A 26,059-nucleotide genomic window follows, 5' to 3' on the forward strand; every position below is an offset into this window, starting at 1 on the left:
TATTGGTACAACTCACTGATTACGCTTTTTTGTATGAATGAAGTCTAAAACTTTCCCTAACCAGAATCGAATCTCCTCCTGAACCATCATGATAATCTGGCACTAATAATTTTACCCCTAATAGGTGTTCCTTATCATCGTCAACCTAAATAATAATCTTCACAAATAATCAGTTTACTTAACAGATCCTTTACACTATTTTCAAAGCCTAAGATAATACCAACTACTGCGCAACAAAATAATGTTTTTTTTCTTCTCGGAACGTGCTGGCTCATGCATGATACCACTGCATCACCAATCCAGGGTGGATTTCAAGAAAAGCTTTTACTATTTAGCTGAGTCTTTCCACCAGCGGCACACTTTTTTTGGTCAGGGAATTGAATTGTAGAACAAGCTCCAGTAACCATGGCCGTAGGAACGGGGGGGGTTTTGGGGGTTAAACCCCCCCCCATGAGGGTCCATCAAAAGCAAGCGAGGAATTCTACTCTACACTCAAAGTTTTGAATTTTTAAACAAATTTTGATGATGGAGTAAGGTTATTCGATAGTAACAATCTTGATTAAAAACTGACTTCAAAACCTTGAAAGCTAATCCAAGATTCAGAATTCAGCTACCGATTTTCAAAATTTTCTCACTTATGGAGTCATTCATTTCTTTATACTAAATTTTACTCTGCTTCTTCACAATCAAAATAGAAATTGTATTTGTGTTTTCAAATTCCAGATGTTTCCAGTTTAGGATTCGTTAAAAATTGAAATGAAAAGCTGTGCTGAAATCGTCGTTTAAATTTGGTTTTACATTTCCTTTAAAATTGGATTCATGATTTTCAAAACTCATACGCATTTTTCACATTGTAGATGAGTTCCACAATCAAAATAAAATTATCAATATGACTATTTTGGTGATGATTTAAATTGGAAGAGATTGCAGCCTGACTTTTCTGATTGTTAATTTGATTTAAGAATTTGACCAAATTCAGTTCGTTTGCTCAATTCAGATGAAAATTACCAAAATTTAGTTGAATTATAGTTCATTTTGTAAAAAAAACCATCCACAGGAATATATTTTTCATGAATTAATTGATGATACCATAGAAAACTTGTATCTTTTCTTCAAGAAATTTCAGGTATGTCCATTTGTTTTGGCGTATTGTTGAACATTATTAATATTGCAGTATTTTCAAGAACCAAATTTCAAACTAAAATCATTAATAAAAATTGATTTTGCATAAATCCGATTTGTACTGCTAAATTTTAATCTTTCACTTTCACCTTTGAAAAAAAGGATTAATTAAAAAAAACTTATTGTTAGTTCAAATCAAATAAGCAAAATTAAGCTGGTCAGATTATCCGGTTTTACCAGGACTTGCCCGGATATTTTATAAAACATATAGAGAAAGGTTCGGCTGCCCATATTTTCATGAAAAAAAAAACTGTTTTCGTCCGGTTTTATTGACATTTTATTGGAAAATAAAACAAAAAATTAAATTGCATCATTATAATTTTAAATTTTGTCGCCCCAAAAATTAAGTTTTACAGGCTAGATTTATTAAAATAATTATAAACGATTATTTTTGGAAACTTGAATAAGATTCAAAATCTTTTTTTTCTTAGATTTTTCGAATAGTTCTTGGATTTTTTTCAAAATTTTCCGAATATCGACCGGATTTTGGTTTTTTCAGGTTTTTAATAAAATAGCCCGGATTTACCCGGCCCGGATACGTGCGGGAGAACTTCTGGCAATCTTAAGCTAAGTTCACCAGATTGTAATGCAAACTAAAGATTTCAACCATCAATGAAATTAAGTTTCCTATTTTGGTGCTACGCGATTCTTGATACGAATCCTAATCATCATTTGAAAGATTTTAGTATATATTTTCAAACGTTTCTTTTTAACACGAAAAACTTGTTTTTTTTTAACTAGAAAAACGAACTTAATAATGAATAATCAAAAAATAATTAAAAATAATAAGTTTTAATTTTTTTTTAATTCATGCATTGTTTGAGCAAAACATCGTAGAAAACAATAGGTCACCAAAACCCCCCCCATGAGTCAGCTCTTCCTACGGCCCTGCCAGTAACCATTTTCACCAACCGAAATTGTTCCCGTCCCGTATCAGCCTGATCCAATTTAGTCAGCAAAATTAACAATTTCTCGGGAATGTGTAGTAAAAGTACGGGTATCCAGACACCAATTTCAAAATAAATCTTCTACTTCTGTCATCGGTCGACCGGAGGTAATCTGAACGGTTCCTTTTTGGGAGTCCCGCTGAAAAAAAAGCAAAGGCAAATTAGTACAGCATGACCGGGTTGTAAAATACTTAATTCTGGACCAACCAGAATGTCTACTGGTTGGTATTCCCCGACAAGGGTGCAGATTAGTGATACTCACGAAGTGATCGTAGTACTGGAACAAAAATATTGCTGGGAATCCACTCGAATCTCAAATTCTGCATGCACTCTTTGTTTATGTTTCTTGTATATGAAAATTACAGTACCTACCGGTAAACAATAGCTTCGTTCAATGGTTGGTAAACATCGGTTTCAACTGGTTTCTATCAATTGGTAGATGTTCAACCAGCCAATGTTTTGGTCGAAACAGGTCTGGTCTTGTTCAATGGAGCAAGTCGCAACTAGTCGGAACCGATCCAACTCGGCAGCAGGATTCGTTTCGACCTGGTAGAAATCGGTCGAAGTCAATTGGAAAGAGACAGATGATCAACTGTCAATCCATTTCTACTTGTTTCGACCCGTTTCGACTAGACTTCATTGAACAGACATAATGACTATATGGCTGGATCGGCTGGATGTTCTTATTGGCGATATGCTGTGCTACTTTGATGGGGTTGACTAAATGCCGCGAACTTTTTAAAATAAATCGAAAAAAAACCCTTGTTGGTTTTAGCAATTTTTTTTTTATTAACGTACCCTTCGATAAATTAGATTTACATCACCACGGCGTATTTTTCGTTTCGCCTCATAAAGATATATATATCCTGTATTATTACTAGGTACAGCACGGCCATCAAAACCACGGTAAACCAAACGCTTAACAATTTCTTTGATATTGTTTTTAAATGTAGGTTTAATTTGAATTTAAGTCATTTACTGTGCCAGATTGAGAATTGGGTTTCATGTAAATAATTTTGTTTATGCTGTGAGGATTTTGAATTTTCAATATTTTTCAAACGAATAAACTATTACAATAGTAGAGAACTGAAAACATTCTCAATATACTTATTACATAAAAAATGAAATTGTAATCCTATAAATTTAATCATTTACCATGCATAAGTAGAGCTTTGTAATATTTTCGTTTCATTTAACATCAATTGTTTATAAAATAATGTTAGAATGTTTTTTAATCAAAGCATTTAAATTTAAAACGTTCTCGAAATACGTTACAGCAAACTCGTAATCATAAAATATTTAAACAAATAGTTAACCGAATGAATCTTTTCATTTCCTAAATATCACGACGGTTTATTACTGTTGTGGATTTAATTACACTAAATTACTACCAAATCTATCAATGATTTATTATAATGAATATCGCTTTATTACATTTTTTTGCTTTGCCACTGGTTACGTGGTGGGAAAGATGTACTTAGTCTTTCAATTGATTGTCTCTAAACAGAATATTTTAATCATAATCTCGCCTGCAAGAACTATCCTTAAACCGTTATCTATAAACTTACTCTTTTCAAACATTTTTATATTTAAAAGAAAAAAAAAAAGTCACCCTATTACTGGTTTTCTTTCAAATCATTATCACATACACACACTACTCTTTTCAAACAAAAACATCGCATAAATGAGACGGTACAACAATTACTATGGTTCTGGCTGGCTTTTCTCGTTTCACACTTGCACGTTAATAAAAAAAATTTGCAGCGCGATTCATTTCACATAACTTATTTGGAATATTCTCTTCTAGCTTCAACCACTGGAATTGTTAGCGAGGTTTTATAAAAAATCATGCTCATACATACATAATTCTATCACACAACACACTATGAGTACCTTAGTACCTATTATGAATTTTACTTGTTTTTTTTTCAGAATAATAAAATTACCACGCATCCCATACCAATTGGCTGTAGAAATTATCTTTTTAAATTCAGTCTGCATAAACATCTTCACAATTTAACCATTAACCATTGTCCACACATTTTGCTTCAGAGTTGGGATTTAACTTGTCACTCACTGCGCTCACTGCACGCTACTCTCTTGACCATGGCGCCCTATGATGCGCTCAAAGTCCTGATTAATGGGTGATACGGTCAAAATTTGGTCAAGGGAAAACGCGTGTAAATCGGTGAAATCGTTAATTTAAAAAAATCAAATTAAATTTCTTTTTCGAGTTGAATTAGTTAAAATTCAGGAACAATATTCAGTTAGGCTTCCGCTTTTCCAAATCCGAATTGCCAGGCCTTACGGTTAACCCCTCCCGAATATAAAAATACTGTTACCAAACAGTTACTATAATAGTTATACAACTATTTGGAACAGCGTAAAAAAACTTTTAGAAAACGATAACAGACATCGTAAAAAACATTCCACTAATTGTGAATTCCAAAACGACGGTCTATGGAATATGGCGTTAAGTTATGTTACTGTTTAAAACTGTTAAAACATTTGTATGAGGCGACTGTTCTACAAACAGTTGAAATAACGTCAAAATACTGTTCATGGAAAATATATTTAGATTACCAAACTGTCACAGTTATAGTTTTTCTTAAAGTGTATTTGAAGCTAGAATTTCTAGGTTATAGTTGTGTAACAATTTGACCTTATCTTAGGGTTGCCATCCGTCCCGCAAAAGCGGGACATGTCCCGCTTTTTTGTTGAATGTCCCGCTGTCCCGCTTTTTCCTCAAAATGTCCCGCTTTTTTTTCTTGGAAAACTTGTACAACCTTAACTGACTGACACCGGAAAAAATCAAACTTTAGTCCCAGTTTGAATTCTATAATGATCAGAAAATCTTTCAAATCAACTTTTTCTCAAAAACTAGCAGCATTTTTTCATAGCTTATATAAGATAGTAAAGAATAAATCTAAACATCTTAGCATTAGAGTAAGTTTCTAATTCAGTTAAGTGTTTTTGCAACACGTAAGTCAATGTATGAAAAAAAAATGTTAAAGTTGCCTCCAGATAGTTATAAATCATAGAATTAGGTATGTGAGATAAACTTCTTTGCCGGAATCTTAGTTAAATTTCCAAAAGATAGGTGTACACCACCTTTTTCGACTCAATTGTCCAAAGTATATAAAGATGGAAGCTTTCTTGATGTTTTCAAACTTTTGAACAAATTACCAAAAAAACTTATTTTTATAAAAAATACACAATGGTTTTTATCGCGGTATCAAATCCGCCGTTCACATGAACGACCTGAAATATTGTCTCTCAAATAACATGTTAATTTGCGAGAACCGTGGAACAAACGGTGCATATGGCAAATGTAAATAGAAGTTATTTAAGAAAAACTGAGCAAAATCAACCTTATCTTCTTCCAACGTTATGTGTACCTTATTTGGAATCACTCGTGAGTGGAGCACGCACACATAGAAACATATTTTTCCTTAATTTTGTGTAAAAAATGAACTATTTTTTATTTTACTAAAATTTTCATTTATTCCAGCTTACGCAATAAATATCACATTTACTCTTATTATATTGGGTATCCATAATGAACTGAATTGAACACTAAACACTGGATGTAATGTGGAAATCCTTCTGAAGCTCTGGTAGCATCTAAAGAGCCGGTTCAGCTGGGGGGTCAAATTGGTCCATTGAAGAGTTCGCCATCGGGATAAGTCAGTTCGGCTGGTGTTACCGAGAGATCGATGTCATATTGCCACTAGAAGAAACTGGTAACTTTCCGGCACACGATTATTCTACCAGAATTATTGCTCCGCCTTCGTTGCTGAAACAAAAATGAAAGAACAAATTAGTATGTTATTAAAAAAAGGAAATCCAAGAAATGATAAAAGAAATAATTGAAATAATACAATCTTTACTAACCTATGGTTTGCACCTTCTAAGTCCCGCTCCGTTTGTATTTCGTGATACCAGAGAAGGGCAGAAAATCATCTATCCTGACCATTAAACTGCTGCTCCTGCTGTTTGCTCGTTCCCGGCTACCGAAAACCGTCCACTCGTAGACCTCACTAGCAGAAACAAAATCGCCGTTGCTGCCATTATGACTTCCACCAAATGCTGCTGTTCCGTGTCCAAATGGATTCACTTGTGGTTGATCGTATGTGGGGCTTGGGGACAGTCGAAACGGCTTTGATCCTCCGGAACTAGGATTCGTAGTAGTGGCCGGGAGTGGCGACCTAGAGGAAATGATTAACCGGAACCACGTACCGGCAGGGCAGGTACTGATCGATGGTTTTTTGTGCACCACAAGAAGCTCGAAATCGCGAACAACTACACTCAGCCGAAAAGGAAACTTTAAATTCACCTGGATTTTCACGTAGGCACTCATGGGTCGATTCACGATGACGTATGTTCCCTTTTGTGGTGACAGTTCGCGCGTCCTGTTTACAAAATTTTACGAACGAGAAATGGGGTGCGGCGAAATTTTTCGTGTAGCTGCACGGTCAAGAAATTTAACTTAAAACTCAGTTAAGGGATAGCAAAAAATCAAGTTCTATTTTGTTAATTAAACTTAGCGCATTTTTTGGTTTCTCATGTTTATCTTTTTGGAAATGAACAGAAAGTTGAAAATTCGTAAAAATTTCGAAAAGAAGGTTTGTTTATTAGAATGTTTCAACATGTTTTCAAAACCCTTCTTCAACACATTTATTCTGGACCAACCCAGTTTACATTGAATATTCTAGGAAAGCGCGTCTACTTGAAACATAAAACCCTATCGAATGTCCAAATGTGGAAACATCTAAGGAATTCGAATGTTTCGAATCGATTGTCCGGAAGCTTCATGTGTTATTTTTACTGGAAGCTGTGAACAAATGCACATACTTGTACGACAACAAAATCCGTTGACAGAAGAATCCAATATAGGAAAATTCTCCACTAAATCAAAGCAATCGAAAGATTCCTTTTAATTCAACCACGGTGGTTACCGTGGTTGAATTAAAAAGAATCTTTCGATTGCTTTGATTCAGTTGAATCATTCAACCAAGTAGGCTCATACCACAACAGAGTGAAAATTCTCCAATTAACATTCCGAATGTAAAGTCTGCAGTGTTATAAATTTGTACGATATGATATTTTCGAGGAATAAAAATAATGTCAGATAGTTTGACCACTAATCACACTGACATAAGACTTAGAACAAAATTCTTCTCAGTTTTTGGCTAGAAGCCTCCCATCGTCGACATTGCGCGGCAGCAATTCGAGCATGAAAATTTTATTGGTATCGACATTCTCGTTAATTTTCGAGCAGCGCCAAAAATCGAAATCGAGTGTCCAGTCAGTGTGATTGAATTTTCATTATTTGATACTTGAAACATCTAATTTTCTTTTTAAGTTTATTTTTATCCCAAAATTGAGCTGAAAACTTTTGCTAAAAACGTGTGATTGAGAATTGAATGAGGACCCAAATGTTTGCTTTGTTTCCTCAGGGTGCAGAATTGGAAAATAAGGAATCAAAACAGGAATCGCGAAATGTCAAAACCAGTGAGGCCAGGCAGTGCGTGAATCGACCTATTACGTGAATTTTTCTATGATTTACGTGAATCACTTAAAAGCTAATACAAATTCATTTGATCCGTACGTGAAAATCACATAGCCGTTTGTTGTCAAAACTAAGACACATTTGATTTACGTGAAAATCCAGTGATCCGCCAAGTACAAAGGGGTTTGGTGCATTCTATGTGATATTCACGTAACTCAGAAAAGAATATTCACGTAGCATCTATGTGGATGAAAACAGTTTTCAATATGTCGCCGGATCCAACAGTTGGTGCTGGAGCTGGAAGATAGACAAATTCCGGGGCATGCAAACGCTGATTTTTCGTAAGTACATAGTAATAATTTTATTGTGTCTTTGTTATTTTAATCTTTTACTATTTACACAGGATTCGGAATCGGGGTCGCTAGAACGGCCAGCAACGCGGCTCATCCTCAAAATGTCATTTCATCGACGATGTTTTAGTGATTATGTGATGTGTAAATGTGTATTTAAAGTGTTAAAGTAGAAATAAGAAGTATGTGCTTCGTGTTATAAAATTAATTCGACATAATAAAACTCCCTGCAAAATTAAAACATTTTTTTTATTTAATAGGCGAAATAAAACACCCGCTTCGTTCATATCAATATGAAATCTACGTGAATTTCATGTAACAGAACGAATTGTTTTCTACGTACGCTTCAAGTGGATCTCACATGAAAATTACGTGAATTCTGCTCGCTACGCGGGCTCTGTTTGCTACCTGAAATTCACGTAGATTCCACATGATTTTCAGGGTGGCAAAAATCCATGTACATTTTCACGTAGCGGTCATGTGAATAGTTTTTTCGATGTAGCAATTTTTGGAATGCACGCTAGAAACTATTAAACCATATATGTTTCAAAAATAACCATTTTTGACCTTTTCCCGGGAAATGTCATTTTATGAGTTCTCCATGAGAACTCATAAAATGACTTTTCGGGGAGAAGTAGAAATATGGTTATTTTTTAACCGTAAGAAAGATTACCGTAGAAATTGAAAAATGGTTATTTTTCAACCGTAAGAGCTGTTTTGTGCGATTTGTAAAATTGATTGCAATTGTCGAAGGAATTTAGAAAAACAAGAGTCCTCAGGATAATAATTTTATTTCTTGTACATTATGATAATACTTAAAAACTATGACCCATTATAATAGTTTGATAGATTTTTTTAATATATTATGACTGCCATCTAACTTTAAGCAAACGCAAACAGCAGCCGAATCACCTGGTAGCAAAAGTAAAATTCCCCCACGAACGCTACCGGGATGGATGGATGGAAACGAGCTTTGCGGAATAGTCTAGTCTGCTATCGGGGTGAGGGTGGAGGAGGCGGTTCTGACGAATAATCCTTGACTCGCTGGTGATGTTTTTCATACATTCCGGCCCGTTCCAGCTCCTTCCGGATGGTGTGAAACACAATTCCTTTTGAACTTCCATTAGCAGTGGCTGCATGATAATGGTAATGGTAATGATGGTACGGTGGGTGAGTCCTCGCGTCCTATTGAACGTTGTTGGTGTATCTGCCGTGCCTAAACCGGCGTCATCCAATCGATACCCTGAAATTTTTTTTTGTTTATGTTGTTGGGATCGGCAAATAATTAGACGAAATCACTTACCTTTCTCCATCTCCTGCAAATCCAAAGTTTCCACAATTTCCAGAACCGATTTTTCTGGAAACTGGATGCTGTTCCGCGGGAGAAAAAAATTTGCTTAATGGGCGTCCGGCTGCAACTACCGCTTTCAAAATGGCGATATCAAATTATTCAACCATTTTCTGGTTTATACTCGAAAACTACCAAAATGGTTAAAATTCTTTCTAGAAAAATTGTTGAAAAATAACCATATTGGCGGTTTTGAAGTAAATATCATAAAATGGTTATTTAAGAAACATAAATGGTTATACAAAAATGAGCGTGTGCAAACATCGCGATTAAAAACGACAACAAACTTAACGCCATTTTGAATTATTTTTTCCTCTGGTGAAAGCAGTGATGCCAGTGGACAGGTCTTTGAAAATTTGCAGGAAATTTCAATTAAACTGAACAAATTATGAATTTGTATTATCACTCATAATTTTTCAAAAAGTTCATCAGAACAGAATCGGGATTCGACCAGACCGAACTGAACGCTGTCAGCATGTTTTCGAGACCCTTGAACTTCATGTGCAAATATTTTCATCAAGAAACAAAATCTTTGATGTATATGAGCCAGAACCAATAGTTAATAATTGAAGGAATTCATTTTAATCATTCGTATTCGGTTTTGCGATCTAGAAAATGAATACTCGAGATTTAGTTTCTGTTGCTGTTAAATTTTCTAATGGCGATCTAGATGATCGTTTGATTAAAATATTTATTTCTCTAGTTAAAGGTTTTTGCATATGAGGGACGCCTTGGTGTTTTTGTGGTTTTGATTATTAAATCGTTGATTATGATTCATATTTCGTATAGGTTGTGAAGCTCATAAATATTTATCCGTGAAAAATACAGATTTAATTTATCTGAAAATAAAAATTATTTAAAAACGATCTGGCATCTTTGACTGCCATTTTCACCGAGTGAAAATGAGCACGTTCAATGTTGCAGTTCAAGATCATCTTTACTTTTCACATTAAAGGCAGAAACACAATACAGCGTCGGTCGTCGCGTCACGTCAGCGGTCAACGCTGTCGATAAGTACTAAAACGCGGACGCGACGCACCCGACGATTTTTGCATCACAATTCAGCGTCAAGAGACATCTAAAATGTCTCTTGTCGCTGAATTGTGATGCAAAAATCGTCGGATGCGTCGTGTCCGCGTTTTAGTACTTATCGACAGCGTTGACCGCTGACGTGACGCGACGACCGACGCTGTATTGTGTTTCTGCCTTAACATCACCCTTTACATAAACGTGAATAATTCGTTTTATATCTTCTAAAGAATTTTTTTAAACAGGGTTTTACGTTATATATACGATCTCATGAGCAGTCACTGTTTCTTGATTAGTTTACTTAAAGTATTGATTATTCAAGTAAGGGTTTTTTCACATGCGGGCTGCCTTCTTCGCCGCAGAAAGCCAGTTTGCCTTGAACTGCTGCTTGTCCTTAGCAGTTTTTTTTGGTCTTCTTTAGGTTCCGCTTGACAATAGCCCAGTATTTCTCAATTGGGCGGAGCTCTGGCGTGTTGGGAGGGTTCTAAAGCAGTACGGAACAACCGTGTTTCTTCAGGAAAGGCAGCAGACGTTTATTCAAACACTCTTTCGCGTAAATTTCTTGGTTGACAGTCCCGGAAGCTATGAAAATGCTGCTTTTCAAGCCACAGGTACAGATGGCTTGCCAAACCAGATATTTCTTCGCGAACTTTGACCTTTCCCCTTCCTTTTGCCGTATAAAACTCCTGTCCCGGAAGCTGCTTGTAGTCGGCTTTGACGTAGGTTTCGTCGTCCATTACCACGCAGTCAAACTTCGTCAGCATCGTTGTGTAGAGCCTCCGGGATCGCGCTTTGGCCGTCGTGTTTTGTTTATCATCGCGATTTGGAGTCACAACCTTCTTGTAAGTCGATAGTCCTGCTCGTTTTTTGGCTCGATGCACGGTTGTAGACGATGCACCCAGCTTATTTGCAGCATCTCGGAGAGAGAGGTTAGGGTTTCGCTTGAAACTACCGACAACTCTCTTTGTCGTCTCAGCGGCTTCCGGTTTTCGATTTCCCCCCGATCCAGACTTCCTGGCTGTCGACAAACGTTCCCCAAACACTTTAATTACACTTGTATTGGTTTATTTGGTAACTTTTAGCGATTTTGCCCGCTTTGCGTGCGAGTAGCTCGGATTTTCGCGATGCGCGAGCAAAATTTTGATACGCTACTCTTCTTCATTGGACGGCATTTTGACAACTGAAGAGCGAATTCGAAAATCGAAATAGGAGCAACATTCTACACACACACACACACACACACACACACACACACACACACACACACATACACACACACACACACACACACACACACACACACACACACACACACACACACACACACACACACACACACACACACGCACACACACACACACACACACACACACACACACACACACACACACACACACACACACACACACACACACACACACACACACACACACACACATACAAACACACACACACACACACACACACACACACACACACACACACACACACACACACACACACACACACACACACACACACACACACACACACACACACACACACACTCACACACACACACACACACACACACACACCTTCAAAATGAGGGGTGTTCAGGTTTTTTAAATGCAAAATTGAAAGAAACACGTCAAGTTGATATTGACCAAATTTTTACCGTATCACCCTTTACATGTGATTGATTTGACTGAGAATATGTAGGAACTTGAGGGTTCGAATGGCAATTCGTTTGCAGCCTTCTGAAAGATATCACAGCAGCAATAGCTCGCCAGCGAGCTCAAATCCGACTAGCATCGTGGAGAACTACTCTGAAATTTTATTGGTTAATGACCCTCTCTATGAAGAGGCTTACAAACCCTTTGAAGAATCCACAATTTGAAACAAATAAGAATCATAATTTCGCAATTCGCAAAAAGCCACTGACCCAATAATTTGCGCTCAATAAATTCGCTGACTCCGTACTAAACTAGGTCGCAAACATCCTCTGACGTGTGTTACTCCAGTTTCACGTTAGCCACTTGGATTATTTGCTTACCTATGCGCAAAACAACCAACCCGATTGAACGTAATACCAATATTCAGCAATCATCACTCTCAAATCCTCAATCTCAGTATGGGTTGATGCTGACGCTGCCCGCACTCCCTTAAGTAGTTGACGTTAGTTCGATCATTCGTTCATATTCGTCGACAAAGTGGTTTGACCCCATCCCTACAGCTTTCAGCTTACTTAGATTACAAACGAACGACACGTCTCTCTCACTAGGAGGGACCGAGATTAAGCACCGATGAGCAAAAACGAACTGGGAGGCTGAGTCGCTGTCGCCGGTGATAAGGAACTACGTGATCATAAGAAGTGACTTAAAAGAGGCTGCTATTCCTGGGCCGCAGTTCAGTTCAGTGCCGGTGGTGTTTCCGTAGGGTTCTTTCTTGGATTAGGAAGCTCTGGTTCGGTTGTTATCTCAAAATGAGTGGTTCGAAGCGTGAAGAGATGGTTGCGACTCCGTTCAAGCTGTGGGGTGGTCGCTACTCGAAGGGAACCGATCACGTTCTGTCGAGGGTGAACAACTCGTTGACCGTGGATAAGCGACTGTATTCGGAGGATATCGATGGCAGTATTGCCTATGCGAAGAGTTTGGCCGAAGCCAAGTTGCTGACGCAAAGTGAGTTCAAGGTGATTTGCTACGGACTCGAGACAATTCGTGAAGAGTGGAACAAGGGCACGATCAAGTTGATGCCTCGGGACGAAGATGTGCACACGGTTAACGAACGGCGGTTGATCGAGATCGTGGGACTGCAAATTGGAGGTAAATTGCACACCGGAAGAAGCCGAAATGAGCAGGTTGTGCTCGATATGAAGATTTGGATGCGCAAAGCTGTTCGCGACGTTATGAAGCACTTGGGTGACCTGATCAACGGGATCAATTCAGTGGCCGAGAAGTATATCGACGTCCTGATGCCTGGATACACTCACATGCAGCGAGCTCAACCTGTAAGGTTCAGTCACTGGATTCTGAGCTATGCCTTTTACTTCAAGGAAGATTTTGAGCGATTTTCGGAATTCTATAAACGCATGAACGTTCTTCCCTTGGGAAGTGGAGCACTGGCAGGAAATCCATTCAACATCAACCGACACAAACTGGCCGACGATCTTGGTTTCAATGGGGTGACCTACAACAGCATGAACACCGTCAGCGATCGAGACTTTGTCGTGGAGTTCAACTTCCTTTGTACTTTGGTCGGAGTCCATCTGAGTCGCCTGTCCGAGGATTTGATCATGTTTGCCACCAAGGAGTACAACTTCCTGGAACTGTCCGAGGAGTACACAACCGGGAGCAGCCTGATGCCGCAGAAGCGTAATCCGGACAGTCTGGAGCTGATCCGGGGCCTCTCGGGAAGCGTTTTCGGGCAGCACTGTGGCCTCCTCATGACCTTGAAGGGCCTTCCGTCGACGTACAACAAAGATTTGCAGTGCGATAAGAGCGGGATGTTTGCCGTCTACGATCAGATGCTGCTCTCGCTGACGTTGATGACCGGAGTGATAACGACGATGCGCGTCGACGAGGAGCGCTGCCTCAGTTCGCTCAGCTACGACATGCTGGCCACCGATATGGTAAATATTATTTTCTGCTCTAATGTGTGCTGTGAGCCTACTTGGATGAATAATTCTACTGGATCAAAGCAATCGAGAGATTCTTTCGATTGCTTCGATCCAATATTTTCTTACGTGTTTCTTAGAAGAAGAATCTACCTTAGTTGTATTTTTCTACTTCTCTGGAAATCTGAACGAAAGTTTTCAAATAAACATTTCCCAATCCCATAGTCATCTAAAAGTTATTCAAACTATGCGTGCTCTCTTGTTTGTTAGTTTTTTTGGTTCTCCGATCACGGAAAAAATGACAAAAATGCCGAAAATGACAAAAATGACAAAAATGACAAAAATGACAAAAATGACAAAAATGACAAAAATGACAAAAATGACAAAAATGACAAAAATGACAAAAATGACAAAAATGACAAAAATGACAAAAATGACAAAAATGACAAAAATGACAAAAATGACAAAAATGACAAAAATGACAAAAATGACAAAAATGACAAAAATGACAAAAATGACAAAAATGACAAAAATGACAAAAATGACAAAAATGACAAAAATGACAAAAATGACAAAAATGACAAAAATGACAAAAATGACAAAAATGACAAAAATGACAAAAATGACAAAAATGACAAAAATGACAAAAATGACAAAAATGACAAAAATGACAAAAATGACAAAAATGACAAAAATGACAAAAATGACAAAAATGACAAAAATGACAAAAATGACAAAAATGACAAAAATGACAAAAATGACAAAAATGACAAAAATGACAAAAATGACAAAAATGACAAAAATGACAAAAATGACAAAAATGACAAAAATGACAAAAATGACAAAAATGACAAAAATGACAAAAATTGACAAAAATGACAAAAATGACAAAAATGACAAAAATGACAAAAATGACAAAAATGACAAAAATGACAAAAATGACAAAAATGACAAAAATGACAAAAATGACAAAAATGACAAAAATGACAAAAATGACAAAAATGACAAAAATGACAAAAATGACAAAAATGACAAAAATGACAAAAATGACAAAAATGACAAAAATGACAAAAATGACAAAAATGACAAAAATGACAAAAATGACAAAAATGACAAAAATGACAAAAATGACAAAAATGACAAAAATGACAAAAATGACAAAAATGACAAAAATGACAAAAATGACAAAAATGACAAAAATGACAAAAATGACAAAAATGACAAAAATGACAAAAATGACAAAAATGACAAAAATGACAAAAATGACAAAAATGACAAAAATGACAAAAATGACAAAAATGACAAAAATGACAAAAATGACAAAAATGACAAAAATGACAAAAATGACAAAAATGACAAAAATGACAAAAATGACAAAAATGACAAAAATGACAAAAATGACAAAAATGACAAAAATGACAAAAATGACAAAAATGACAAAAATGACAAAAATGACAAAAATGACAAAAATGACAAAAATGACAAAAATGACAAAAATGACAAAAATGACAAAAATGACAAAAATGACAAAAATGACAAAAATGACAAAAATGACAAAAATGACAAAAATGACAAAAATGACAAAAATGACAAAAATGACAAAAATGACAAAAATGACAAAAATGACAAAAATGACAAAAATGACAAAAATGACAAAAATGACAAAAATGACAAAAATGACAAAAATGACAAAAATGACAAAAATGACAAAAATGACAAAAATGACAAAAATGACAAAAATGACAAAAATGACAAAAATGACAAAAATGACAAAAATGACAAAAATGACAAAAATGACAAAAATGACAAAAATGACAAAAATGACAAAAATGACAAAAATGACAAAAATGACAAAAATGACAAAAATGACAAAAATGACAAAAATGACAAAAATGACAAAAATGACAAAAATGACAAAAATGACAAAAATGACAAAAATGACAAAAATGACAAAAATGACAAAAATGACAAAAATGACAAAAATGACAAAAATGACAAAAATGACAAAAATGACAAAAATGACAAAAATGACAAAAATGACAAAAATGACAAAAATGACAAAAATGACAAAAATGACAAAAATGACAAAAATGACAAAAATGACAAAAATGACAAAAATGACAAAAATGACAAAAATGACAAAAATGACAAAAATGACAAAAATGACAAAAATGACAAAAATGACAAAAATGACAAAAATGACAAAAATGACAAAAATGACAAAAATGACAAAAATGACAAAAATGACAAAAATGACAAAAATGACAAAAATGACAAAAATGACAAAAATGACAAAAATGACAAAAATGACAAAAATGACAAAAATGACAAAAATGACAAAAATGACAAAAATGACAAAAATGACAAAAATGACAAAAATGACAAAAATGACAAAAATGACAAAAATGACAAAAATGACAAAAATGACAAAAATGACAAAAATGACAAAAATGACAAAAATGACAAAAATGACAAAAATGACAAAAATGACAAAAATGACAAAAATGACAAAAATGACAAAAATGACAAAAATGACAAAAATGACAAAAATGACAAAAATGACAAAAATGACAAAAATGACAAAAATGACAAAAATGACAAAAATGACAAAAATGACAAAAATGACAAAAATGACAAAAATGACAAAAATGACAAAAATGACAAAAATGACAAAAATGACAAAAATGACAAAAATGACAAAAATGACAAAAATGACAAAAATGACAAAAATGACAAAAATGACAAAAATGACAAAAATGACAAAAATGACAAAAATGACAAAAATGACAAAAATGACAAAATGACAAAAATGACAAAAATGACAAAAATGACAAAAATGACAAAAATGACAAAAATGACAAAAATGACAAAAATGACAAAAATGACAAAAATGACAAAAATGACAAAAATGACAAAAATGACAAAAATGACAAAAATGACAAAAATGACAAAAATGACAAAAATGACAAAAATGACAAAAATGACAAAAATGACAAAAATGACAAAAATGACAAAAATGACAAAAATGACAAAAATGACAAAAATGACAAAAATGACAAAAATGACAAAAATGACAAAAATGACAAAAATGACAAAAATGACAAAAATGACAAAAATGACAAAAATGACAAAAATGACAAAAATGACAAAAATGACAAAAATGACAAAAATGACAAAAATGACAAAAATGACAAAAATGACAAAAATGACAAAAATGACAAAAATGACAAAAATGACAAAAATGACAAAAATGACAAAAATGACAAAAATGACAAAAATGACAAAAATGACAAAAATGACAAAAATGACAAAAATGACAAAAATGACAAAAATGACAAAAATGACAAAAATGACAAAAATGACAAAAATGACAAAAATGACAAAAATGACAAAAATGACAAAAATGACAAAAATGACAAAAATGACAAAAATGACAAAAATGACAAAAATGACAAAAATGACAAAAATGACAAAAATGACAAAAATGACAAAAATGACAAAAATGACAAAAATGACAAAAATGACAAAAATGACAAAAATGACAAAAATGAAAAAAATGACAAAAAAATGACAAAAATGACAAAAATGACAAAAATGACAAAAATGACAAAAATGACAAAAATGACAAAAATGACAAAAATGACAAAAATGACAAAAATGACAAAAATGACAAAAATGACAAAAATGACAAAAATGACAAAAATGACAAAAATGACAAAAATGACAAAAATGACAAAAATGACAAAAATGACAAAAATGACAAAAATGACAAAAATGACAAAAATGACAAAAATGACAAAAATGACAAAAATGACAAAAATGACAAAAATGACAAAAATGACAAAAATGACAAAAATGACAAAAATGACAAAAATGACAAAAATGACAAAAATGACAAAAATGACAAAAATGACAAAAATGACAAAATGACAAAAATGACAAAAATGACAAAAATGACAAAAATGACAAAAATGACAAAAATGACAAAAATGACAAAAATGACAAAAATGACAAAAATGACAAAAATGACAAAAATGACAAAAATGACAAAAATGACAAAAATGACAAAAATGACAAAAATGACAAAAATGACAAAAATGACAAAAATGACAAAAATGACAAAAATGACAAAAATGACAAAAATGACAAAAATGACAAAAATGACAAAAATGACAAAAATGACAAAAATGACAAAAATGACAAAAATGACAAAAATGACAAAAATGACAAAAATGACAAAAATGACAAAAATGACAAAAATGACAAAAATGACAAAAATGACAAAAATGACAAAAATGACAAAAATGACAAAAATGACAAAAATGACAAAAATGACAAAAATGACAAAAATGACAAAAATGACAAAAATGACAAAAATGACAAAAATGACAAAAATGACAAAAATGACAAAAATGACAAAAATGACAAAAATGACAAAAATGACAAAAATGACAAAAATGACAAAAATGACAAAAATGACAAAAATGACAAAAATGACAAAAATGACAAAAATGACAAAAATGACAAAAATGACAAAAATGACAAAAATGACAAAAATGACAAAAATGACAAAAATGACAAAAATGACAAAAATGACAAAAATGACAAAAATGACAAAAATGACAAAAATGACAAAAATGACAAAAATGACAAAAATGACAAAAATGACAAAAATGACAAAAATGACAAAAATGACAAAAATGACAAAAATGACAAAAATGACAAAAAATGACAAAAATGACAAAAATGACAAAAATGACAAAAATGACAAAAATTACAAAAATTACAAAAATTACAAAAATTACAAAAATTACAAAAATTACAAAAATGACAAAAGTGACAAAAATGACAAAAATGACAAAAATGACAAAAATGACAAAAATGATAAAAAAGGCAAAAATGGCAAAAATGGCATGACAAAAATTAAATCTTTTTTTTTTTCTTTTTTTTTTTTAATTTTTGACCTTTGTAGCAATTTTGACAAGTCTGAAAAATTGACTTAGTCAACAATTTTTTAATTTTGGCGATTTGAATAATTTGTATAATTTGAACAATTGGACAATATTGCTTTTTATGACAATTTTCGACAAGTGTCGGCAATTCTGAAGATTTTGTCAATAATTTAAATTTTTACATAATTGAGAATTTTGTTTAGACCTTTTAGTCAATTTTGACTGTTTCGGCAGTTTGACAATACTGACAATTTTTGCAATTTTTCTTATTGTTACAGATTTGTCTTTTTACATTTTTGTTTATTTTAGAAATTTGAGAATATGATCATTTTGAAAATTTTGTCGTTGGGATAATTTTCAAAGTATTAGGTAATAGGTTGAACGTTTTGACAAATTTGTGTATTTTACAATTCCGATAAACTTGACGATTTCAGCAATTTTAATGATACTGTTAATTTCTTCAATTTTGCTGATGATGATATTTATTTAAGACCTTTTAAACTCAGTTCAATTTTGAAAAATTCTACATATTTTACATTTACGAAAACTTTGACAATTTTGACAATGCAACAACTGGAAAATTTAATCATTTTTCAAGTTAAAGAACTTGAAACAATCTTGGTAATTTCGTCAATTTTCACAACATCCCCAATTTTAACATTTTTGTGGAGGAATATAGACTAGTTAGAATGTGAGGAATGGACAAAATGTACCTTAATTGAGATTGTAGAAGAATATTCGAATGATTGAATTTTTTTTCACTCATCGTCCACTTTTGATTAATTTGCGAGTTTATCAACCCTTGAGCAAAATATGAGAAGAATATTTTTTTTTAAATTTATTTTTCAACAGTGTTTCAACTAGTGAACAAGTAAATCAATTTTGATTTCTTTATGTATTTTTTTTTAAATTTGTTTTTTTTTTTCAATTAACTCAGAAGCCAATATTGTCAATTCTTCCAAATTCATCATTTTGTCAATTTATGACAATTTCGACAATATTGACAATTTGACAATTATTTCCAGTGTTGCCAATTTTTACCGTTTTGACAATCCTTTTAATGTTGCCAGTTTTGGAAGTTTTGGAAATTTTGACAATTTTGACAATTTCGACTTTTACAGTTTTTACAATGTTTACAATTTCGAAAATTTTGATTTTTTTTTACAATTCTGATAATTTTGACAAATTTGATAATTTTGAAAATTCTATCAGTTTTGACAACAGTGAGAATTTTGGCAGTTTTGACAATTCGACAATTTAGCTTTTTTTACAATTGTTTACAATTTCGATCATGTTTACAATTAAGCAATTTTTACAATTTTGACTATTTTAAATATTTGTTATATTTGTCGTTTCTGTCGTTTTTGATATTTTTATTAGTAATTTTTCTTATTTTTGTCATATTTTTCAGACTTTACTGTTGTTCAATTTTACATATTTTTTTCTTTCTTTCTGAATTCTTTGTATAAACCAAATGGCAATTTCTGATTAGTTTTTTTTCGGGAAAGTGGACAATTCTACAAAATTAAGAATCATACTGACTTTTAATCAAAATTTTCTAAATTTCCAAATTATTTTCCTTTTTCCCTCACTTAGGCATACTACCTGGTGCGCCGGGGCATCCCGTTCCGAGAGGCCCATCACATCTCCGGCGAGGTGGTCGCCTATTCCGAGAAGGTGAAGATTCCGATCAACAAACTGACGCTGGAGGATTTGCAGGAGATCAGCCCCTCCTTCGACGAGTCCGTCAGCAACCTTTGGAACTACGAAAACAGCGTCGAACAGTACACGGTCGTCGGGGGAACTTCCAAGATCTCAGTCCAGGAACAGATCAACCTGCTGAAGGCGTTCCTCGCCAACTGTGAATGAGTGTCGTTGCTGTGAATTTATTGTTTAAGTCTTTTTTTTTGTTGAAGTTTATATTTTCTGATATTTAGTGTTAAATTTGCTGTGTAGTTTATATAAAAATTATAAACATTTTATATAAATTATATCGACTGTGTTGATTCGTAGTAAGTTGTATTGGCGACGAAATGAAACGGAACTGCGCAAATGATATTTTGTAAATTTTAATAAAAAAAAAGTTAGTTGTAATATACGTTATAATAAAATATGAATGATTAAAAATTACAAGAAAAATTTCTACAATTAGTTTTAAATTGTTTAACGGATAAATCAAGCATAAGTTTACTGTTTTTGGACGAAGCAATTGGCGTTGAGGACCAAAACTATGGAAAAAAGGGTGCGAAATAAAAATAATACCACTTGAGTTTAACAACAAAAGTCAAGATTACCTATTACATTAAATTTGCTGTGTAAAAGTGAATAATAATTCTTCTACGAACTATTCGAATAGATTACTGAATTTTTAGGCGTTTCCTAGTATTCCAAAGGTTTTAAAGGGGGTTTCAAGAAATACTTCTCTAGCGCTGAGGAATTTGATATTTGAGCTTTAATACTTTATCAAACTGCTCCATTTCTTCATCTTAACATGACGTGGAATGATGAAACATAGACTTTAGGCTGAATTAGAATCCAAAAAAACAGGCTTCTATTTCAAAAATACTAATTTCTATAGTTTCAAGTCATAGACAATCAGCACTATCTTGCAATGAAACGGAATTGACACAGTTTTCGAATATCCGGGATTGATTAAGGTGCGCTGGATGATTTTGGTCAAGAAATAAGTCCTTGGTAGTACCAAGTTTGTACCGTGTGAACGTCTTAAAAATTCTAAGATCACTAAATCAAAATCAAGGCAATGATCTCTTATTATCAAGATAGTCAGGAAGATGTTCTCTCGAACAAATCGTTGGTAACGCCAACACATTTCTTATAGTGCTGCAGCTCTGCGAGATGGGATCTAAGCTTTACAGCTACTTTTCAAGCATTGCAGCTTTGAGAAAAAGCACATCATCGCACTAAAACATTGAATATCAAACGTCACGTCACGAACACCGTGTTTTTGTTTATATTGCTCACGATAATGTAAATTGCTCTAGTGACCGAGTGTGTGTGAAAAGTGTTTAAACTAGAGGTTGAACCCCAACCCATTAACTTAGAGTTGGCGCTAGTGTCCACGATGAAATTGCCACACTATGAAATTGCTCTAACTTTTTAACCGTTGAGTAGAATTTGATGAAAATTTGGGTGCATTGTTAACATACTGCAAGCAGGGTTGCCAACATTTTTTTTTTTCAAAAATCAGAGAACTGGCGAAATAAAAATCAGGCAAAATCAGGCTACGTTAAAGTAACGGAAATTTCGCTCAAAGTTATGGCCTTTTTTTTGGTCATCCCTCCACATTTTCACTCTTATATGTGTTGTGAGCCTGCTTGGTCGAATATTTCTACTGCGTGAAGCAATCAAAAGATTCCATTTAAATCCCTTTTTAAATAAGAATTAACGGGAATCATTCGATTGCTTTGATTTAGCCACATTTTCACTTTTTCACTTCATCTATTTTTGATGACATTCGCAAAAAAATCAGGCAAAATCAGGCATAATTTAAAAAAAATCAGGGAAATTCAATGGCTTATCAGGATGTCAGGCAGAGCCTCGAAAAATCAGGCAACGCCTGAAAAATCAGGCATATTGGCATCTCTGACTGCAAGTTTTAAAGTCCTGTAATCAAAACTCGCGGAAATGGAGTCGAAAAAACAGCTCGTGCGTGATAAAATCTTGCGCATTCATCACGAGAACAAGGATCTCTCACATCGTGCCATCGCTAAAACGTTGGGAATCGCGAATTCCACGGTGTCGCGATCAGTGATTAAGTGGTTCAAGAAACGATTGACCACCGATCGGAAGCCCAGAAGTGAAGGAAAAAGTATTCCGTACAACACCAAAATCACAATCGCGTAGTTGGGTTGGGCCTTCAACCGACACCCGAACGCCGCCGTTCGGGATGTGGCTAAGAAGCTGCACCAAAGCCGAAGTTCTGTCCAGAAGGCTGGGCTTCGAATGTTCAAGGTACAAAAGGCCCCTAATCGCGCCGAACGCAGAACAAGTCCACCAAAACCCGTGCCAGGAAGTTGTACATACTTCAACATGCTGACGAAAGTTGAATGCTGCATCATGGACAACGAAACATATGTGACGGCCGAATTCAAACAGATCCCAGGCAACCTGTTATTCACGGCCAAAAATTGTAAGTATAAAACCTACCACTCCCACCGGCGTGTAAGAGAGTCCCTTTCTAGACCTCAGGGCGGCACGCTTATCAAACAAAATCGCAGGGAGCTTCCAGAATGCACTCAGAAAAAACCCCAAAATTGCACTTCTCGACTAATGGTTTTATTCACGCTTATTTGCACAGTAAAAATGGTCACATTAATAGCACGATACCTGGAGGGCCAAGCCCTTGTGGATGCTGCCGATCCTGGTACGGGGTGTCGGTATGGCTGTAGACGAGTCAGCGAGTGGACACACCGGTCCGATGACGATGGCAGCCCCTTTTCCTCAAGTACAGCGTCGATCTCGATGGGTCAAGACAGTGGCCTTTCGTAACGGGTGGTCCACCGTCTTGGGTCGGTCCGTAAGGTTCGAGGATGTATGGTCGACCGGTACTTCCGATCATGGGTTAACCGATGTTCGGTGGCGGTTATTCCCGTCGTAGTTGGAGGCACAAGGTTATCCCAACCAAGGTATTTTGTCCCAAAACAAAGGGGTCCTGTATTAAGGATATACTGGCATTAGCGCGCGTCCTTCTTGGCGAGGGCAAAATGGCGGATGAGCGGCGGTTGGCTTACCTGGTGTCTGGCTGTTATTTGCACTAACAAACTTTCTTCTGTGTACACTGCGGTGGTTTTTAGCAAAGTGAGCCAGCACCAGGAAGCCGCATTTGACCGGCCTTGAACCGCGAGTTTCGGTCGTTGCTCTCGCTTCGCGATCGCTCTTCGCTCGTCGTATCGTCGGGGCGTCGCTGCCGATCGTGTGAATACCCGGAAGCATCGACTATCCAAGTTGGCCCTCTGGTTGTGAGTTGATAAACCATTCTGGCTGCATGCTGTTGACGTTCGTTGCGCAGGCGTTCGTTGCTTCGAAGGCGGATTTTTGGGGAAAAAACTTCACACACACTAGTCACTCACTGCGATATACTACTTTTTGAAAAAGCTACGTTAAACCGCGATCAATCTCTACCACCTCGATGGAAGTGTTATCTGACGCTTACAAGATAAGTTCAGCGTTCCGGAGCATGTCCGCACTCCGAAGATGTCCGAATTTGCGAATAAATTCCTGATTTTACAAGCCATCTGCACGTGCGGAAAGCGGAGATCACCTTTCATGACCCAGGACACAATAAACGGACAAGTGTACATTAGAGTGCCCCAAATGACCCGACTTTTGAAAAAGTTATGCGCTGCAGGCTAAAATTGATCCTAGGCCTAGTACAAGATCCCATGCCAAATTTGGGCAAAATCGGATCACGGAAAGGGGTCGCTCAACGAGCCTGAAGTTTGTATGGGATTTTCAGACATTTTGTTCGGGAGAAACTTGAAAAACCAGTTTTACATCAATAACTTTGGTTTCCGTCGACCGATTCCTTCCAAAAACGGGTTTTCTTGAAGCTTAAATCATGAAAAATATTTCATCCGAAGATTGCATTTCAATAAGATTTAAGATAAAAAAGTTATTAGTCTTCAAAAATGGGCTAACTTTTTTAAGGATGGTATTCATCCCTGTTAATGAGTCGAGGCGGTCGAACATATCGACGCCTCATTAACAGTGATGAATACCATCCTTAAAAAAGTAATCCCATTTTTGAAGCCTAATAATTTTTTTATCTTAACTCTTATCGAAATGCAGTCTTCGAATGAAATATTTTTCATAATTTAGGCTTTCAGAAAACCCATTTTTGAAAGGAATCGTTCGACGAAAACCAAAGTTATTGATAAAAAACTGGTTTTTCATGTTTCTCCCAAACAAAATGACTGAAAATCCCATACAAACTTCAGGCTCGTTGAGCGACCCCTTCCCGTGATCCGATCTGGCCCAAATTTGGCATGAGATCTTGTACTAGGCCTAGGATCAATTTTAGCCTGCAGCGCATAACATTTCACAGGTTTTGAATTTCCCATACAAATTTGGGGCAGTCCAGAAGCGGCTGCTTCCTCTTCTGAAGGCCCACAACGTCCCAACAATCTTCTGGCCGAATTTGACCTCATGCCACTACTCCAAGGACGTGCTGAAGTGGTGTGCGGACAATAAGGTCAATTTCATAGCGAAAATATTCAACACTCCGGAGATCCACCCCATCGAAAAGTACTGAGCGATTTTTAGGCAGCACCTTCTTAAACGACCTAAGGTAGTGAAAACAATCGAGGAACTGGAGAAAGTATGGGTTTACATGCAAAAACGGTTGATTCACAGGTTGTGCAGAATCTTTTGGGGTTAAGGCCAAGGTGCGGGCATTTGCTTATGGACTGTGAAAAAAAAAACCAGTAAAACGGTAAATGAAATTTGATAGTTATTTTTTCAATCCCTGAAAATTAGATGGCAATCAGATGAAAACTCGAATTTTGCGAATCAATTTGGTGTGTGGCAATTTTGTGGACACCCTTTACCCTCTCTAAATGGTAAAACTAAAACGAGCAGATCGGCTTTTCAGTTCACCCTATTTTGAAATCAGGCACCCTACTGGGCTACCTTTATTCACACTTTTCAAGCGTGTTTTTTTTTACAAATTTCAGCTGGCTAGAAGCGTTTGAGAAATAAAATGGCAGACACTGAAAGGATAAGGGCCTGAGTTCCACACAAAAACATTTCCCCCATTTTTATCCACTTCCAAAATGTAATCGTCATATGTTAACTTATGATCCTACGATCGTTACAAAAATAAATCATTAAAATAATAAAACCAGAATTGTTGAATAAAACCTTTTTTAAATTTGTTCGTCCGCTTGCTTTTATGATAATCTCCCCATAGTTTGGTTTGTTACTATATGTAACCATAGTTACCTGAGGAATTGTTTATATTCATAATGAACAGGCATGAAGTAAACATGAAAAGTTAGGCTGACAGATTTTATGAAGTTTTGATTCATATTAAAATTCGTTTTTTTTTTCTAGTTTTGATTTTATCAACTAAGTAAAAATAATTATCTGATCAAGCGTTTCTATGCGCGTGCTCGTCTGAGTGAAT

At 35.0% G+C, this 26,059-nt stretch overlaps 1 protein-coding gene across 1 annotated transcript; it reads left to right on the forward strand.

Annotated features, from left to right (window-relative positions):
* The first annotated feature begins 12,059 nt into the window (after positions 1–12,059).
* Positions 12,060–21,222, forward strand: LOC129743969 (argininosuccinate lyase-like). The gene is made up of 2 exons (XM_055736235.1): positions 12,060–13,978; positions 20,512–21,222. Exons 1-2 carry the CDS (start codon positions 12,833–12,835, stop codon positions 20,782–20,784), a joined length of 1,419 nt encoding a protein of 472 aa, XP_055592210.1. The 5' UTR covers positions 12,060–12,832; the 3' UTR covers positions 20,785–21,222.
* Positions 21,223–26,059: the final 4,837 nt, after the last annotated feature.

This window comes from Uranotaenia lowii, chromosome 2 (genome assembly GCF_029784155.1).
Source record: "Uranotaenia lowii strain MFRU-FL chromosome 2, ASM2978415v1, whole genome shotgun sequence".
NCBI lineage: Eukaryota > Metazoa > Arthropoda > Insecta > Diptera > Culicidae > Uranotaenia > Uranotaenia lowii.

Coding starts and splice junctions, on each gene's coding strand:
- LOC129743969 (XM_055736235.1), top strand. CDS start 12,833: ATGAGTGGTTCGAAGCGTGAAGAGATGGTTGCGACTCCGTTCAAGCTG. Junction 13,979..20,511: donor ACATGCTGGCCACCGATATG/GTAAATATTATT, acceptor TCCCTCACTTAG/GCATACTACCTGGTGCGCCG.